Source organism: Ornithodoros turicata, chromosome 7 (genome assembly GCF_037126465.1).
Source record: "Ornithodoros turicata isolate Travis chromosome 7, ASM3712646v1, whole genome shotgun sequence".
NCBI lineage: Eukaryota > Metazoa > Arthropoda > Arachnida > Ixodida > Argasidae > Ornithodoros > Ornithodoros turicata.
In genome coordinates, this window is record NC_088207.1 from 19,201,529 (window position 1) to 19,220,817 (window position 19,289).

Consider the following 19,289-nt stretch of genomic DNA (forward strand, 5'->3'; position numbering starts at 1 on the left):
ATTCTTCCAGAAACACTAACAGCGAATATATCAGCGGTTAACTTTACATCGTAGAATTAGATATTGGCAAAAAAGCTCAGTTTTCTATAGCATAATACATGCATACATATGTGCGTATGAATTCATACCTGCAGTTTTCAAGGCCGCAATTTTTTTTGACAGCACCAGGCCATTCGTTGTCATAGCCACAGCCTCCAGGTCAGGTATCTTCGATAAACTGGCTGCCAAAATCAGATAAGAGATTCATAAAGAGCTCCACCATAAACAGAGTGAAAGCAGTTATCAACCGCCAAGTTCGGCCATATCTTCAGTCAAGCATGATAAAGTACAAACAAAATCATCTCTGTTCAGCCTACAGGTTTATAAGAAAGTTTGATAGCCAGCTGCTCGGATTTCTCTTCTTCTCTTGCCATATTTAACTCCCTGTGGTTTTCTAATGGCCAGTTTCATTTATGTGGCCAGTAACATACTTATAGCACTCCATATAGACACATGGGAAGAAGTAAGACATTAGAGTGCCACTCTAGACAGAGGCTTGCCTCTGTCTAATTCTATCCACTTTATGCTTTTGGAACCAACATATGCCACATTGTGTTCAAACAAAATATTGTTTCTACATGTAACTCGGAAGTAACGTGTGATTCGTTTCGGATTTTGAGAAGTATTATAACATATGTATTGTTAGCGCGAAGGAAGCAGATACGTGTTCACGGGTCAGTGACTAGTTTATTCTGCGGCAAGGGGCAGGCGCGCGAGGCGCGTTGCTCATCATCTTCCGTAGCTCCTCATCATCTTCACAACATCACCCCCCTCCTTCGGAAGGGGTGGGTAAGGGAGTGGGTGGTCGAACAAACGGTTTCATGCGGAGTACGTGCACGACTTCCGTTCCCCGGAAGCGGCGGTCCGGCGGTGGGACGAGAGGCGACACTTCATAATTTAGAGCGGAGAGCCTGCGTGTTACCCGGTAGGGTCCAATGTATCTCCTGAGGAGTTTCGTAGAGCGGCCGGGGACGGGAGAAAGCTCTCGCACCTCCACCAATTATGTTAGCGCGAAGGAAGCAGATACGTGTTCACGGGTCAGTGACTAGTTTATTCTGCGGCAAGGGGCAGGCGCGCGGGGCGCGTTGCTCATCATCTTCCGTAGCTCCTCATCATCCTCACAACAGTATGATGAAGGCCCAATAAGGCCGAAACAGCTGTCAAATGCTGGTGTGGCGACGTTTGGGACTTATAAACATATGTTCAACGTGCAGCCAAAGAGCGTATGCTATTTTTCTTCATTTAATACTTTACTGGCTTCGCACTGGGCTTTCAGAGGTGGGTCACTCACCCTGACGGGAGGACATCACGTTCCACGTGACCTTCCGACGCCACTCACTCAAACGTCACCCACCTAAGCATTGCTGATGAAGGCCCAATAAGGCCGAAACAGCTGTCAAATGCTGGTGTGGCGACGTTTGGGACTTATAAACATATGTTCAACGTGCAGCCAAAGAGCGTATGCTATTTTTCTTCATTTAATACTTTACTGGCTTCGCACTGGGCTTTCAGAGGTGGGTCACTCACCCTGACGGGAGGACATCACGTTCCACGTGACCTTCCGACGCCACTCACTCAAACGTCACCCACCTAAGCATTGCTGATGAAGGCCCAATAAGGCCGAAACAGCTGTCAAATGCTGGTGTGGCGACGTTTGGGACTTATAAACATATGTTCAACGTGCAGCCAAAGAGCGTATGCTATTTTTCTTCATTTAATACTTTACTGGCTTCGCACTGGGCTTTCAGAGGTGAGTCACTCACCCTGACGGGAGGACATCACGTTCCACGTGACCTTCCGACGCCACTCACTCAAACGTCACCCACCTAAGCATTGCTGATGAAGGCCCAATAAGGCCGAAACAGCTGTCAAATGCTGGTGTGGCGACGTTTGGGACTTATAAACATATGTTCAACGTGCAGCCAAAGAGCGTATGCTATTTTTCTTCATTTAATACTTTACTGGCTTCGCACTGGGCTTTCAGAGGTGAGTCACTCACCCTGACGGGAGGACATCACGTTCCACGTGACCTTCCGACGCCACTCACTCAAACGTCACCCACCTAAGCATTGCTGATGAAGGCCCAATAAGGCCGAAACAGCTGTCAAATGCTGGTGTGGCGACGTTTGGGACTTATAAACATATGTTCAACGTGCAGCCAAAGAGCGTATGCTATTTTTCTTCATTTAATACTTTACTGGCTTCGCACTGGGCTTTCAGAGGTGAGTCACTCACCCTGACGGGAGGACATCACGTTCCACGTGACCTTCCGACGCCACTCACTCAAACGTCACCCACCTAAGCATTGCTGATGAAGGCCCAATAAGGCCGAAACAGCTGTCAAATGCTGGTGTGGCGACGTTTGGGACTTATAAACATATGTTCAACGTGCAGCCAAAGAGCGTATGCTATTTTTCTTCATTTAATACTTTACTGGCTTCGCACTGGGCTTTCAGAGGTGAGTCACTCACCCTGACGGGAGGACATCACGTTCCACGTGACCTTCCGACGCCACTCACTCAAACGTCACCCACCTAAGCATTGCTGATGAAGGCCCAATAAGGCCGAAACAGCTGTCCAATGCTGGTGTGGCGACGTTTGGGACTTATAAACATTATTTATTAACATATATATGTATTATAACACAGCGCTGTCTTATCTCATGTCTATCTCTCTTTCATAAATTCCAACTTCACATTCTCTCTCAACAGCGTCCAATTCGCCGATCCAGTGCTATCTTTCCCCGCCTTGATCACACAAATAAAATCGGCTGCTTTTTATGTCATTATAATGTTTTTTTCAAAATATTTTTTTTTTCGCACCGTCCTAGAATGGGATGACCTTCCAAGCAACATCACTACAATAATACAAACTCAAGAATTTCATCATGCCATCTTAGTTGTGTTGTCATAGTCGCTATCTGATTACCTTCATATGGGTTATCCTTGTGTCTAGGACCACTTACACATCCATTAAAGTATATCATAGCTGATGGTGTACCACAATACTGATTATTTATGCATGAAGTTTGTTGTATGATACCTTATTAGGTCACGTCATCATGGCTTTGTATTTTTCTGTACTCGAAGTTATGTAGACTCGTGATGCATTACACTACTGCTGTAACCCACACCCTCATGTAATGTCCCTCAAGGGACCTCTGGAGGTATATTGAAATAAATAAATAAATAAATGAGTGCACAATTTACCCCTTTTCTAGCAATATGTGGCAAGAGACACACCACAACAGTGCCAAGGCTGGGAGACAAACACTCACAAGCCTGTTACTTGCATGAACTGAAACAATGAAATTTTGCCTGTCCTTAAAAAAAAATTTTTTTGAGATGGTAAGAAGACTGTCCATCTGATATAGCAATTTCCTCACTGAATTTGCAATGAGGTGCCAATATCCTGTAGCCAGTAGGCATGTCCAAATAGGCATAGTTTGAAATGCTCTCGAATGTGGCGATGTCAGTGAGCCAATGGCAATCCCAACCACGAACAGCGAAATGCTGGTGACGTCACCGGAAGACACAGGAAAAGCGAAGTGGGAGAAGATGGCTTGAACCCGAAGTAGAAGTCTGTATGACGAAACACAAACATATTGTGTGTAGCTGTGATTGTTCTATGTTGATGGAAAGCGTTCCAAAGTCAACATCATGCAAAGTTCGAAAAACTTTTCTTTTTGCGGGCACTACCTTTATGGAAGAAATGCCTTTAGCAAAGACCGGCAGAATAAACGTTTGCCCCCGAGTTATTTTGAGCACCGTTATATGATATGAACAAGATATCTCATGGATGAAATGGGACAACACATCATCCTTATGCACATATTTTAATGTAGAATGCATTCTAACAGGACTGTGATACAATTTGAGTGTGATGTGATGTATGGTCAGGGTCACCGTGCCGTGGACTTCGTGCCATGTAGTCTTAGTGGGTACCACCAATGCCACCGTGATATACAAAGTCTGCTTAATGCCTCCTCTCACTCCTTCGGCACTTGGACATATCGAGTCGTGATGTCGTCTGCTTCAGTCAATTGCTACAGATGATTTCAAACACAGGCTTTCTGTGGATACCATCGGCTCATCTCCTGGCTACGGCCACTGAAAGTGTGTCGTGGTTGGCAGACACTTAATGGCTGTGTCATTTTGTTTCAGCAATTAGGATTTATTTACTGCAGGTGGTGTTGGAACCACTCAGTGTCTCTTCCAGCATGCTGTGGAGCGGAAGGTTGTGAGAGTGCTGTATGCTAGGAAAACCATCTACAGAGGCGTCTGCAGCATAAGAGCTGTGGTGAAGGGCAGTGCATGCTCGTGATGTCAGCATTCATTATGCCTGGTACCATGTGCAAGAGGCACTTTCTAATTAGTCATCTTTGGGTACACACACTGAAACTGGTGGGGGTGTTGGAAGACAAAGATGCTATGTCAAGAACACTGCCCTTGTGCACATTTCTGCACGTTTGAATTCACCAGGTATAAAACAGCAATTCTTGCACATGCATGTGTTGGAAACTACGCTTTTGTACAAAGGCAAATGGCAGCCTCAATTTTTTTTATTTGTGGAGTAATCAAAATCCCATTGAACTACCACATTTGTCTTTGTTTCGAATTGACTGAAAATCTTTGCTTACACTTCTGCTAGTTCTACCAACTGCGATTGTCAATGCAGTTACCTCTCTGGAATGGTACTTACCCACAATGTTGACTGTGTCGTGTCTCACAAGAGGTTCACCTCCCGTTAGACGAATCTTTCGCACCCCACTGGAGACAAAAAGATGCGCTAATCGCACAATCTCGTCAGATGTGAGCAGCTCCTGCTTTGGTGTCAAGTCTACACCCTCCTCGGGCATGCAGTAGAGACCTGAAAGCAATAACACGAAACTGCTTTTTTACTTGCTTTTGAGTTATTATTCACATTCTAAAGTGTACAGTATTTCCCAAGTACTTTTGCAAAAAGGTATAAATGTTTGCCAGTAGTCCAACAAACCTACGTAATCAACCTTCAGTAGAATATGTAGGGAAGTGCCTCAGGACAAGAGCTGACAATATTTCGAACAGAGAATGTTCTTCTTCTGGTCACCGTCCTCATCATTGGCATGGTGTTTAAGGGGTAGCAGTTTGAATATGCAGTAGAATATGTTTGACAAATAAATATGAGGTCTTTGTGCTTTAATATTGTATATATGGGAGAGAAAATGTCACACCCTCCAATTTAGTGGCCCCGATTATGTAACATGCTAGAGACGGGACATTGCGCTTCACGACTTTAGGTGGGACAAGATGTAACATCAAAATTTCATTTTTGTTGGTAGCAGTGATGGGCAGTACTTGAAGTACCAAGTACCCAAGCAGTACTTCAAGTACATTTCTGAGTACTTTGTACTGTACATAAAGTACTTTCTCCCAGTACTTCCCCACCAAGCACTCAAGTACCCAAACTTGGACCCCACACGAAAAATCACAAAAAAGTATAAAAGGTGCACCCTACTAATAGTGCTACAATAATAACACGAAAACGAAAACGCACAGATATGTGTGTTGTCGTCTTCTTGCCATCATTTTAGCGCTCTTAGTGGGACGCAGTACCAACAGTCCCATTCTAACATTTTACCAAAAACGATTTTTGTGCCTTGAAAGAGCATATTTGTTGAAGCATATCCATTGTTGAGAGGCTTGAAATGTTGAAAAGGTACCAGCACTTCCATGTTTATGTAAAACGAATAGAATGCAAATATACACACACACATTATGACAATGTAAACTTGCAGCACGATGACTTGGTCAATTGTCATTTCAGTTCTCCCAATGCTTGGTTCTAGTGTTTTTTGATATTGTTACCCTCATTGGCCATTATAATAATCATTTTATATCACAGTGTGTGATATAAAATGATTGGATTACATGATGAAGTAAAGTAACAGCCTGCAAAGCCACACATGCTTTCAGTTTTACATTTTACATTGCTTTAATTCGTCAAATGGGTTACACTGCTGCGCAGACAACAGCCATATAAAAATGAAGGCTTACATTGTGCTTCATCGTTTGTTCTTTCCTTTTTTTTAAATATGTGGTATTTCAGAAAGTAGCAAGGAATGCCCAGAAATGTGTAATCTCTGTTAGCTTGACCAGCTCCGGTGGCGCAGCGGTAACGCGTGCGCTTGGAGACTGGGAGGTCCGCGGTTCGAATCCGCGGGCCGGCTGTGCCGTCTGGGGTTTTTCCTGGGTTTCCCGCAGATGTGTAATAGGCGTATGCCGGCACAGTTCACCCATGGACGCAGCTATCCTCCCCCCGAGCGGATTCCGCTCGGTCTTCCACTTCACCCTTTCCTCTCCTCCTCTCCACCACCTTTCCCTTCCCGAGAAGCATGCCGCCTAATCAGGCAGGCAGACCTCTCGGGTTCCTCCCAACGACACTCCTCCTCCTCCTCCTCCTCCTCTGTTAGCTTGTGCTCTTTTCCCCTGAATTTTTCCTAGCCTGGTATAGCTGAAGACTAGTTCCGGAACATCACACTAGGCGGGTGACCTTGGGTCAGTCAGAGAGGTATAATAGTATTTTTCATAATCACAGCCCAGCTGACTGACTGCATCTCTACATGTAGCTGCAAATTATGTCACCTGATTAAGTTCATATTCACGGCTTAGCACTTAACCTAGGACTTTATGGCTTCATAGCATTTGTCAAGAATGCTGGCTAAAAAAGCGAGACTACTAAACAGTGAAATGCAAAGTGATACAAATTCAATTAGCAGTGTACTTGATGGAGTACTTGAAGTACTTTGCCTAGGACTTTGTACTTTACTTGAAGTACATTTGGAATTGGGTACTTTGTACTGCACTTGAAGTACTAATGATGCCAGGTACTTGGTACTTTACTTTAAGTACAATTTAGAGGTACGGTACTTTGCCCATCACTGGCTGGTAGAACATCTGCATAAATACAACACAGCCATAGGAATAGCAAGCCGACCTTCAGTCAGGCTGACCGTTCCGAAATAAACGTATATCCCCCCATACAACACAGCAGGCACAGTCAACGAACTCAAAGCTAATATCCAAACACGTTCTTACAGGGCCCCGATTAATTTGTTTATTTATTTATTCGTGACAATTTGAGAAATATACACACACATTGTCCAAGTATAAGCAAAGGAATCTGAAGGATGACACAACTGACACAAACCTTATTGAGGATGCGATATACTCACATCTTAAACTGCACTTTTCGGTCAGAGAAATTCTGAGATATGTATGTTGCCGTCCAAACGTGTCCACAAGTGGATGGTTTTCAAGTGATTCCTGAGGGATACAACACCATATGTATTTTACGAGTGAACTTAATCGTGTACACCCACTGGCATAGCCAGAGGGAGGTTCTGGTTGTGCAATGGTGTTCTGAATGGCACCTTTGGTATTGCATTTGGGAGAGGGAAATGAGGTGAAATCATCCTCTCCCATGTAACACCCCCATGGAACCCCTAACGAAATATTTTTCTGGCTATGCCGCTGCTTGTACCCAACACTAAAACCCCGGTCCTTTGACATCAAAGGACCAAGCTAAAACTGTTCACCACCACATGCAGGTTTTGTGGGCACCGCAAACTAGGAGTGTCGGAGGGTGAAGGCATGACCCCTCTTCCTCCCATTATAACATCCCCTTTCCCCATTGGAAGGATAAAGGTGGTACTTGCACCTCCTGCAGGGTCCATAGTACATACATAGCAGAAGTGTTTACCAGGGGTGTCCCCTCTCCCTTATAAGGCATGCAGGCAGTGATATGGCTTGCCTAAGTAACAAAGGACAGAGCTAGTAACAAAGAACAGAGCAATGAACGAGTCTGTAAGATACAGCCAGTATGTACGATGTAATTTTCTTTTTCTTTCTTTTTTTTAATTTTTATTATTAGCAAGAGAAAAAGTTGCTCAATGGAACTGGGGCCTGCAGTGCAAACACTTCCTTGGCTTTTCACACTGGCAGTGGCATAGCAAGAATGGGAAAGTGGAGGGGGGGGGGGCGGTTCCACCTTTTTCCCCTGTCAAAAAAAAAAAAAAAGGTGTACCTTTAATCCTTTGATAGTCCATTTGGGAGAGGGAAGAGAAGGTGAAATCCTCCTCCCCCATGGAAAGCCCCCCACAGAACCCTTACTTAAATAGTTTTCTGGTTACTCTGGTTACTTCTGGACTCCTAATCCAGCCCAGCAACGCTCTGCGCTCAAAGCTCTTCTGACATTTCTGGACACCATCGGACCTCGATCGTTATTGTGAAGGGGCTCGTTATTTTATTTCCCACGTTCCCACCAGCAATGCGGTAGAGTATCGCCTGTAGCGATGAACCTCCCCACTCTCCAAAGCCAAAAATAAAGTTGTTTGTTTGGTTACGTCACTACTGCATGGGCATATTATTCCAGAATGCACTATATGTGGGAAGTGCAAAATCATGTGTAAGGACTGAGGAGAAAACATGCAAGGCAAATGCGTCCCCCTGTCCAGTCTCTGAAAAGTAACAGATACTAGTCTAGATACATCATGCGTGAAGACATGTACGAACTTGAAAGCTGGATTACCCTTGATATATATACCTCTTGGACTGTGTTTAAATTATAATCGTGTCAACACAAACAGCTACTTACCTCAACTTCAAATGCAGCTTTTGAATCATGAAGCTTCCTCGCTTGCGGTGTGCAACGGCCCCGTGCGAGCAGACGAACACTTCGACGCAGAGCTTGACTGACATACATACCGTTCACCTCCTGTCCTCTGACAATCGTGTCATGCGTGAATTAAGAACCGTGAAGGTCGAGGAGGTCTCACTTACTCATAAATGTTCATCAACGCGACCGAAAGCATCAGTACACCCACGTGCTGATATAACGGCGCAACATCAAAGGCACGTGTGTGTGCAAGCGTGTCGGTCGCGTCTGCCAGTTTCACAACACGCCGACGCCAGTTTCAAGAAAACAAGGCCAGATGGCTCTGAGGTTGCTCTTTGTGGTTTCGGTTTCAGTTTGCCAGAGGGGAACACACTTCCAAGTGGTCTAAATTTTGGTACATAAAAATAAAACTTCATATGTCGATCAAATTCCAAAGAATGGTATCAACGAGCATGTTTTTGTTCAGTTTTCCCCTGAACCCAGTTTCACCAGAAGTTTATAACAGTTCGTTGCTTCATAAGATGAAAAATTTGCTGCTGTGTGAACACTGGAGAACCGCCGGGATGCTCAAGCTTGCCTCTTTATTTCCCCATTTTCTACACAGAAGTACTGACCGTACGTTCAATTTGTAGTGCATCTTTTATATGTTTCATTAGCTATTTAGTATAAGACGCTAAATGCTAATAATTGCAGGCTTGCTGCAATGATGAATATACTTTTTTTAGTCCGGAACGGCACTTCAAAGGAGCGCGAGGCGACCCCACTTTTTTCTTTGGTGCGGCGTACTCCACAACGAATAAAATGAGCTCCTGCGAAAGAACGACGCGTGCAGATGACCCACAGGGCACGCGAGACCTCCGTTCGTGCCGTAACGTGGTCCCCGGCACGTGACTCGTGACGTAAACGGCACAGCTGAGAAGAAAGCAACAAAGAAAAAGGTACGGGGACTTCCCTACGTCATGCAGGGACCGTACGTGTCGGCCGTCCGCGGTCGTTTTCTCAGCCTGCATTAGTAAATTTGATTGCACAGTTATAATACACCGCAGAGCGTAAACATTTTGCATGGGGGCTCCTGATGCACAGCTTGACGATTCCTGTAACTACTCTAACTCCTTCCACAGTTGTGCACCCTTGCTGACATTTACAGGCTCTTTTACGGATTCACGGGTGATCTATAGCTTTGAATGTATTGTGAAAGCAAGACGCGGACAAGGACTGGTATGCTTTACTGCCACCGATATTTTATTCTGAAACAAATGTACAGAATCTTTCCCGTTATTTGCACGTGTGAGGGAATATCTCTAAGAGAGAACACACCGCTTTCCGGAGCTTGTCGCTTCAGTAAATGTGCATTAGTGAACAAAACACCATGGGGGTACAGCTTTTATACACTCTTTGTTTCCACAACTATTTACAACATTGTAGTGTCAATATAACAAATATATATTACAGTATAAACTCAAATACAAAACGAAGGAAAAATATAACATATTTCTTAAAGAACATTCTTGGTCAAGCAACAGTTGAAAATTTCCCCTTTCAAATCACCGGTGTGAAAAAAAAATTTTTTTTTCGTTCTACAGCAACCAAATAATTCCACACAAGGAACACAAAAGCGTATCAATGTTCACACCATCAGAATCCTCGATCTCAAACTTTAACAGCGAGACAAAGTGAAGTACATTGTTCGCTAGGCAAGGTGTCATTCATTGCACTTCGTAATATAGTGTCTGGTAGAAGATTTGTGCTTCAGACTACATAAGTGTTACCTTTCTAGGAATGAAGAAAGGTGTACAATTTGTCAATAAAAAGTGGTCTAGTTTAATTGAGCTAAGGGACTGTTTCTACAAAGGCTTTCTGCAGAGTAATTAAACTGAACAACGACTGCATGAAAAGCTAAACCTGTGCCATCCACTTTGAGAAAAAAGTGCAAGACCAAAAGATTAGTAGGTTGGCACAAAAACCAAGCAAGCCAAGCGGATGAGGCAATGCATTAATGTACACAAAGTTTTCGCTACAGTAACAATTAACAAGGCAAGCTTAAACTGTTTCAATCACAAAACCAAGGGGAGGATTGTCATTTTGCACCAAAACATGAGTATGCACTGTGAATCAAACAAAAGCGATAAGGACCGCCAGTACTGGATAGATGAACAATCGTTTAAGTCGTACCAACCAGCCCGAATTTTAACTGCGAATTGAGTACACACATTGGATGTTGATTACAAAGAGACTTTCACTCCGAAAAGTAGGCGATGTTAGATAAAAGGTCACACGACTGCTTTTCTTGAATCTAGTTGTCTGATGATAGGTCTTAAATTGAATCCGCAGGTGTTCATAGACCATGCCCTCTAATTTGATCTTGTTTAGCGTACCACAGCGTAGACCAATGTCCTCACAAACTGCTATCTTGGCAAACATCACGGCAGTCGTCAAGAAGCACGAAAAATTATATTTTTTTAATTACGAAAAAAGCCACAGCAGCAAAAGGAATTCTGGAAATCCAAATCCCCTCTCCACCTTGCACACACGGTGCATCATGGTTACAAATCATCAACGTGGAGCGATCCAAAATAACATTTACGTGCCTATTTCTGTTTCCATCTGCCTAAATTTTATAGACAGCTGTATTGGGAGCGTATACATAAACCCAGATGAATCACCGTCTCTCCGCCATCATCTTCCATGGTTCAACACTGTGAATAGCTCACCCAAGATTTTTTTTTATGTCCTGTATCGTTTGCACATATTACTTTCGTTTTTGAAAATTTTCATTAAAATATGCAGTTGCTCGGCTGCCCACACTGGACTTGTCGACTGCACTGAAAAAAAAAAGCAAACAAGCAAAACAGAAAAAACAACTTTTCCGAGTGTGCAATTAAGAAAAAGCTTCGATTATTGCAGCAGCTCTCGCTGTAAATTTCTCATCTGGCTCCAGCTATCTATTACATCTGCCACTAAAAACGGTAGCACATACAGTAACAGACCACAAACCAGACACACATTTCCGATTCAGAATTTTCCGGCTGTTGTGTGTCAGCAGACAAAGCCTTTAGCATGTGGAACACTCCTACAAAGTTCTCTAACGCACAAATTTTGACACACGTGGTACATCAATGACGACAACAGCGATGACACCCAACAGTGAAACATCAAAAGGTGAAAAAAAAAAAGGAAAATTTTCCTTTAAAGCCGCAACATACGTACGTCACTTGTTGGCACTTGCTTGACAGAGCAAATCATGGCTACCACAGCAGATTCGACAGAAGAAAGTTGATCACGACTGGATTTGTTTAGATGATCTCTTGATTCCAGATGATATAATGATAGCATGCAGGATGCCCCATATCGAGCAAACCATGTGGGCAAAAAAATAAAGTATCACAGTATCTCGTCTTTGGTATAAGCATCCGCAGAGTGGGCACACTAAGCTATCGAGCTAATCCAGTCTGCACAACCGAAAGCGACAGGACTTTCCAAGAATCAATTTCTCATGTGCCACTCAGTAGAAGTAAGGTAACTAATTGGTGCAAACTAATTAATTGTGCTGAGAAATGTCGGATAATTTGTGTAAAGCCCTTTTCATACTCTAAGCTGAGGTACCACAGACTCTCGAGCACCTACAACTGAACATAACAGAAAGTCACTCGTTGCCGTCATGAGCTGAAGTTCCTGATACAGTTTGATTTTTTGCAGCAAGGATTAAAAACAACACTTCTATAGTGATTTACTAAATATATGTACAAAAATAAGTCTCAAAATATATTATACATATTAAAAAAAAAGAAAAATTTAAGTGAATATCCTACACTGGGGTAAAATAATAATTTGATTAATTAATCATTCAATTGATTAATCACTCGTTTCTGCTGTACATGAACAATGCCAACTAAGTGGGACCACACAGGTACAAAATCAAAAGAAGAGAGCTATATCTGTTTCGTATAATTATAAGCTATATTAGCATAATATTGAAAGGTGGATATTGCACTGTTTCTATTCTGATTCATGTAGACTGCTCCATGTGGGACACCCTACATGCCTCATATGGGAACTCATTTACGAACACACTACACGTAGCATTTTACATAAGAGTACACAGATAGCTTTTTGTATTACCACTTCAGCAATAAAATAATGTGTAAACCTCAATATTCTTAACATGTGATAAGTACAAAACAAGCAGCATCGCATAATTTATTCACGTAATATAATTGGAAAAAAAGGAACTCACCTTAACATGCATATATACTTCCTGCTCAAATATAATTGAACGATATAAGAGCACTGGAATGTATTGTGCCTCACATTTATAGCGGTCTGCACTGATGTTGTCCAAAGCATAAACATTGCGACTGTAGTGAAATGGAACGTGCCAGTTTCAGATCAGCAGGCCAACAACACTACACACAAGTTCCGCAGACCTGACAGTCACCAAGAAGAAGAAGAAAAAAAAGAATAAGACATATGTGTCGTTGTTGGTATTTTGCTAGTTGCGCGCATGTGCATACTTTTTCCACATTGTTAGGACACTGCCAAGGGCACGTAGGTGGCCAAGGGCGTAGTGCACGATACAGGTTAACGCTACAAACCTGACAAAAATAACGTGCAGCTCAAAGCAAAAGCCTGCATAACATCTTCAAGAGCATCAACCACTTTTCATAATCTTTGAAGAAATAGTCTCTATACTTAGAATATATAGCGAAAGATCGACATAACAACAGGAGTGACCCTCTTTGCACAGGTGACAGCGTTTCATGCGACAGATACTATATGTATAGCCTTCTCTCATTTATTTACAATTGTACTTGATGTCACCACCCATCGCAGGAACACTATTTTCTTTTCTCGTTTACGTCGCTACAAATCAGGGTGTCCAGCAACAGTATGCACACCATGGCACATACGATCCAACCACGATCTGTTCGTCTGCAAAGGAGTCGCAGCTCAACGGGGGGATACTCACAATACCATAAAAACACCTAACAAGCTACTCAAGAGTAAACAGTGGAAAAACGCCCATCGTGTGGAAGATCTCTATGTGTTTGTGTGTGTGTGCGTGTGGTGGTGGTTTGAGGACTTCTAAAAACTGTTCTTTCCTTGTAGTCTACATGTTGAAACAGAACGCCTTGGGTGCACGAACAGACCCCAAACAAAATTGCATATGTGGGTTGCGACGGTCTCTGTCCTAGAAAAAGAGCCCAAAAACGCTGGTCGAAGGAGAAAAAGAAAGAAATGGAGGGAAAAAAGAAAGGGAAGGGTGTGTCGCCCTGCCAGCTACAAATGTTAACGTGTGGCCCTGTGCATCAAGATGTATGTATGCATTTTACCTGGGCAGCACAACATCTTGACCCAATGCTGGCTCGATATTGGCAACACTGGTCCCATATTGGGCCGGGATTGCCGATGTGCTGCCAATATTGGGCCAAGGCATTGCGCTGCTTGGGTAATTTCAACAGATGCTGTGTGAAATCGAGGCTGGTTCAATAAAATCAGCTGGTCCATGTCCATCTGGCAGATGAACCGGCTTCCAAAAGCAGAGTTGATATGAGCCAAGAAAAGAACATGTTGTAAACATAAAGTTAACTTAACTAGTTTAGAAGGAACTAGTAACGGTTAGGAACACTTTTAAAAAAATTGTTTGAGCGAGACTTTCGTGTAGCAGTCTACACTTCATCGGTGCAATTCATGAAATGTAGTTTAGAGAGTCTTTGCTAGGGGTTAGGTCAACTCAAATCTGCAACAGAAAGAGCAGCAACGGAACCAAGATGAGAGGTGGGTCTTTATGCTTTAATTTTCCTTTTTATTTCTGTGAATCTCAGTTCGCTTGACATTGCACTCAACCCATCTTTTCATAGTGCCCGTAAACTAAGCTTGCCCTCCAATGTGGCACACAGCTACCATAATGCACTCCTTCTGAAGACCAGGCACATCCTTCTCGTACATGTGTGCTGAGACCATACATGCTACAAGCTCTAAACTCTGCCCAGATACACACCGAAAAAGTCCCACCCACCATAGAGGATAAAAAGTAGAAGGTAAAAAATTAAGCACATAATGCATGGTTTGCAGTGAGTCAGACGTCATCATTTCATACTGACACAGTGTAAGATAGTGTATTGATGCTGTTACAAAACACTAGTCATCCTATGGGTCTCGTGACAAATTACTCATAAAACGGCTTTCTGTACTAGACTGGTACAATATGCTCGGAAATCAGAGATATTTCACTGTCCGTTTCATACTGTTATGTTACAAAACATTCTTCTATATTGAAACTTGGGACTTCGCCCATTGGGATTCAGCCCCAGATGTTGGTTCTGTGGTTCAACAGCAAAGAGGAAACAGAAGCTATAACCATTGGTACTGAATGCATTTAAGATCTCTATCCAAACTGCAGCTGCGAGTTGAAATTCAGAAGGAGATTAAATATCTAAAATTTGCTGCCCATCAAAAGTTTGACGTAAATACGCACGTGAATCTACCGTAACGAGAGAAAACAGAGTGCTAGCCCTCGACAACATCACGCAGCAAAATAGAGACAGCAAAAATGCTGGTCGACGCTATACAAATATTCCTAAGCACAGTTAGTGGCTAAAACAGTGATACACATGCAATCATTCCTCCCGCAAAAACCAACAGGCATTCCAAACATCCCAGCCGGCAAGGCAACAAATTTAGGCCCGGGATTTTGGTCAACAGAGGAATGCCTTGACGGCTTCTGAGCATTTTACAAAGATAGTACATTAGAGGAAACAGCCAAAAACATGGGAGTCCTGAGACAAGCTGTGTTCTGATGCTACATATATGTATATACACAGGGTTTAACAGTGTGACAAATATCGATGCTTTTCTTCCTATGCAAGACAAATCAGGGATGGCAAAAAAAAAAAAAAAAAAACGAGGGCGAATCACAGTGTGGAGGCACGACGACGAACAGAGAATCTCCTAGAACTGGTACCACTTCTTATCCTTGTACTTATTCATGAGCTGGTGGGTGGTGTTGGCAAAGCTCTCCGCCTCTGTCATCATTCGTCCTGTGCGCTCCTCCAGTTGGGACAGAGCTTCGCCACGCTCCGTTAGGCCCTAGAAACAACCACATCAAATGATGCAAACCAGTGTCTGCCTGTACTATCTTTAGAAGCCATCAAAGTGGGACTCCACAACAAAATCACCACAAAGGTTGTGATATATATACAGTCAGCCCTCGATTTATGAACACCCTCGGTTCCCCGAAAAATCGTTAATAAATCGAGGGATTCATAAATCGAAAATTCAGTTAACTGAGTACTATCGAGCAAATGCAACAGTATTTCCGAGTTGGGATTGTGTTTATAATGCCATATATTGTGTAATTTTGCTTTTGACCATGCCTTCTGCTGTATCAATCTCACAAAGAACAGACGTTAGCGCATTCACACTCTGTTTACTATGCAATACTAAATTGTTTAATTTTGCTTTGGACCATGCCTTCCGCTGTGTCAATCTTGGAAATAAGAGATGTCACCACATTCGCACTGGACTGGTCTCGGATTTCCTCCGGGATTTTTAACCTCCGTTTATTAATCTTCGGGTGACAGCGACCACCTTATTCATCAACTGAGGTCAGGAACACTTGGTTGCACCTTGTGCGACCCCGGAAAACCAGTTTGTTGTTCGGATTTCGAGGGATTAAGAACCGAGGGTGCAATACCTGGAAAACGTTTTGTCCGTTCAGGCGTCATTCATAAGACCACGGAATTATCCCTTTGAAGGGTTCTGTTGACCTCGGAACGATTCGTTCATAAATTGAGGGCTTTTGGCTGGGCAACTCCTAGTTGGTTCCCAGAAATTCCGTTCATTATTCGAATATCGAGGTTCATAAAACGAGGGAAAAATGAATGGAAAAAGTTTGGTTTCCTGTGCTCGTGTTCATAAAACGAGGGAATTCATAAATTGAAGGTTCATAAATTGAGGGTTGACTGTATCCGTAATCTTTGGGATGTCAGGAACATGCGTACGAAATATCTCTGTCCAAAACTGCGCAGATTTTACTTGAACGAAGCATTAGGAAGCGAGCGCTTCACCCCTGTGAAGTGAGAGGGCGCTGAAAACGACACACTGCTGACATCCAGCATACGACAAGGGAGAAAGAATGCAGGCTTGGAAGCAGACGATGATGCTGGGTTACGTCACGGAATCCTCCTCCGGGTGGTGAACTGCCGTAGTATGGAGCTCTGTTTTCTGCTCGTCGCATTTGGTTTCGATTTGCTATTGTCATCATTTACGAATTAATTACTCGTGCAAAATGAATGCAAATGTTGTATTCAGTATCGAGGGGGTGGTTCGTGTTCAGTATGAGGTTCACCTAATTTTTTTTCAAATCCTTGCGAAGCCTCCCTTTAAGGGTGTGCAAATATTCAGGATTTTGAAATACTGAAGTAAAGAACTGTGTATTAGATTAAAATTCTGAATTGAATATAGACTTTGAAGTTTGTATCTGACGTATCTTTCACAATCGTGTATCATGTATTCTAATAGTTCCGAAACTGCACGCATAAGCCCAAATATTTCTACAGGAATGTATCCAACAAAGTGAATGCGGCTTTATATGGAGATCAGTGCATACTACGTGCCACACATACATGCCATACATGTGTTGCATATCTGTATATATGCTGCACAGTAGCATATGTATTCGATTAAGTTACGTTTGTTTCGGATGCAACATAACTATTCATACAACCCTAGTACTCATACCATCAATGTGTAAGACAGCAGATAATGTTGATTGCTGTAAAGCAATGTAAGGAAGCATTTGCAACACACAAAAAAGAACTGATACAATATGACAGCTCAGTTGTGTTAATTATGCCTGCAAGTCAAGTGCTGTCTTATGCTACTATGCAAAATATGTACCAGCTGGTACATATTTTGGGTGAATATTGATAGTTCATACTCTACCTTTGTCATCATAAAGTTAATGGCTTCACTTTTCTTAGTATTCATGCCTTAATGCAATGCTAGATCAAAAGTTGAAGAATGCAAAATGAAAACATTCAGAGAGCAGATTTTCAACCTCTTGGCAACACTTGTTGAAGTATGCAAGAATTGGAATGCCAGACTCCAGCCTACAGTCTACATTTGCCTTATATTTCCTTTTTGAAAACAGGGCACTTTTACAACTTGTGCAATTGATGATTAGGAAATCCAGTCGAGCCCATTTATAACAATATTGACGGGAACGCGAAATCCAATCGGAACAAGAGAGCTACCGTTATACGCGAGCTTTTGCAACATTGCCCCTCGGGATCGCGTCAGTGAAGTAGAACGCCGCTGAACATGAAACATGGAATTTTGTTGGGTGCATAAAAGCATTTTATCTAGCTCTAAATTGACACAGCTTAGTGCAAAAAGCTTTTCCAAGGACAACATACCCCGCCAATACCATGAGAGGCTCTGCACTTTGTGATTGACGGCTTTATCCATTGCTTGTCATGCGGCGCCGTAGTCACCGCCGCACGCAGCAAATCAAAGAGAACTTTCCTCTCCCCTCCCCCCACAAGCCCCTTCCACCCCTTTGAAGTCGCACACCTTGCAACGTGCACATCTAATCCCAGTCTGTTATGCGTGGATAAACGCACCGCATTCTCACTTCGTGCTCACGCAGGCTAAGGCTCTTGAACATGCAACCTATATTTGCTTTCAATGTAAAAATGGAATCTTGCTTCTCGATTTTCACGCGTTTTACTGGCTGCCAGGAAAGTTCTGATCGCTATACGCGAGCAAACACTTCCATGTTTGTTTACACGTACAGTTGAACCTCTCAATAAGGAACGTCGATTTAACGAAATCCTCTGTTTAACGAAAAATTTCCGTTGCACGAACGCATCCCTATAGACGCCAATGTATTTTTGCATTCGATTTAACGAAATACATTCGTTTGGTCACCTCTATTTAACGAAATCTCTGGGCTCTTCTGCGCGTGTCTTTCCCCTTCACCACGAAGAAAAGGAGGAGAAACCTTCCCTCTCTGTTGTCCTTACGCGAGTTTTCATTGGTTACTTCGGTTGTCACGTGCTGTAGGCACGAGCGTGCCGACATGTGCGTCTCCGCCGCCGGTAATCGTTGCGCCGACGCTGTTTCGAAACCGGCGCGAGGGTCTCTTCGCACCTGTTTTCGGACAAGAAAACACGCATTGCTGACATCTCGCGAAGTCTAATTTGCTTGTGTTGATGAAGACGACAGTACGTTGTGGTTTTGTGCCTTTTCATTACGCTGCCGTTCAAGGTTCCATCGGCGCAGACGTCTACGTGGCATGTACCCGTTTCTCGTTCTTTTCGGCGGTGTACGGTTGTTCTTTCCGGACGTCATGAGTGCAAGTGAACCAACCAAGAAACTTCGATATGCGATCGCGTAGGAGAAAGCAGTCGAGGTCATCCGGAGTTACGAAGGTTATGAATGCTCAGAACGATATTGTGCACAAATTACGCGTTACCTAGCGTAATATAATTAGGGCCTGACTTTTTCGGGTTTTATTTTTGGCCAAATTCGGGTGTATTCGGGTTAAATCCCGTTACGGCATATTCTGTCGTCAGGAATTCGGGTGATTTTTT

General features: G+C 43.1%; 2 protein-coding genes across 5 annotated transcripts in view; both read right to left on the bottom strand.

The window, feature by feature from the left end:
- LOC135400278 (molybdenum cofactor biosynthesis protein 1-like) overlaps positions 1-8,968 on the bottom strand; it is a 31,328-nt gene extending 22,360 nt beyond the window's left edge. Inside the window, exons 1-4 of the mRNA XM_064632068.1 lie at positions 8,674-8,968; positions 7,253-7,343; positions 4,741-4,908; positions 129-221 (exon numbers count right to left, since the gene is read on the bottom strand). Coding sequence (XP_064488138.1) covers positions 129-221; positions 4,741-4,908; positions 7,253-7,343; positions 8,674-8,781 — 460 coding nt within the window. The 5' untranslated portion in view covers positions 8,782-8,968. The remainder of the gene's footprint in view (positions 1-128; positions 222-4,740; positions 4,909-7,252; positions 7,344-8,673) is intronic.
- Positions 8,969-9,913: 945 nt separating this feature from the next.
- Positions 9,914-19,289, bottom strand: part of LOC135400279 (syntaxin-binding protein 5-like) — an 80,300-nt gene continuing 70,924 nt past the window's right edge. For all 4 annotated transcript variants that reach the window (XM_064632069.1, XM_064632070.1, XM_064632071.1 and 1 more), the window contains one exon: positions 9,914-15,780. In XM_064632069.1, coding sequence (XP_064488139.1) covers positions 15,643-15,780 — 138 coding nt within the window. In that variant the 3' untranslated portion in view covers positions 9,914-15,642. The remainder of the gene's footprint in view (positions 15,781-19,289) is intronic.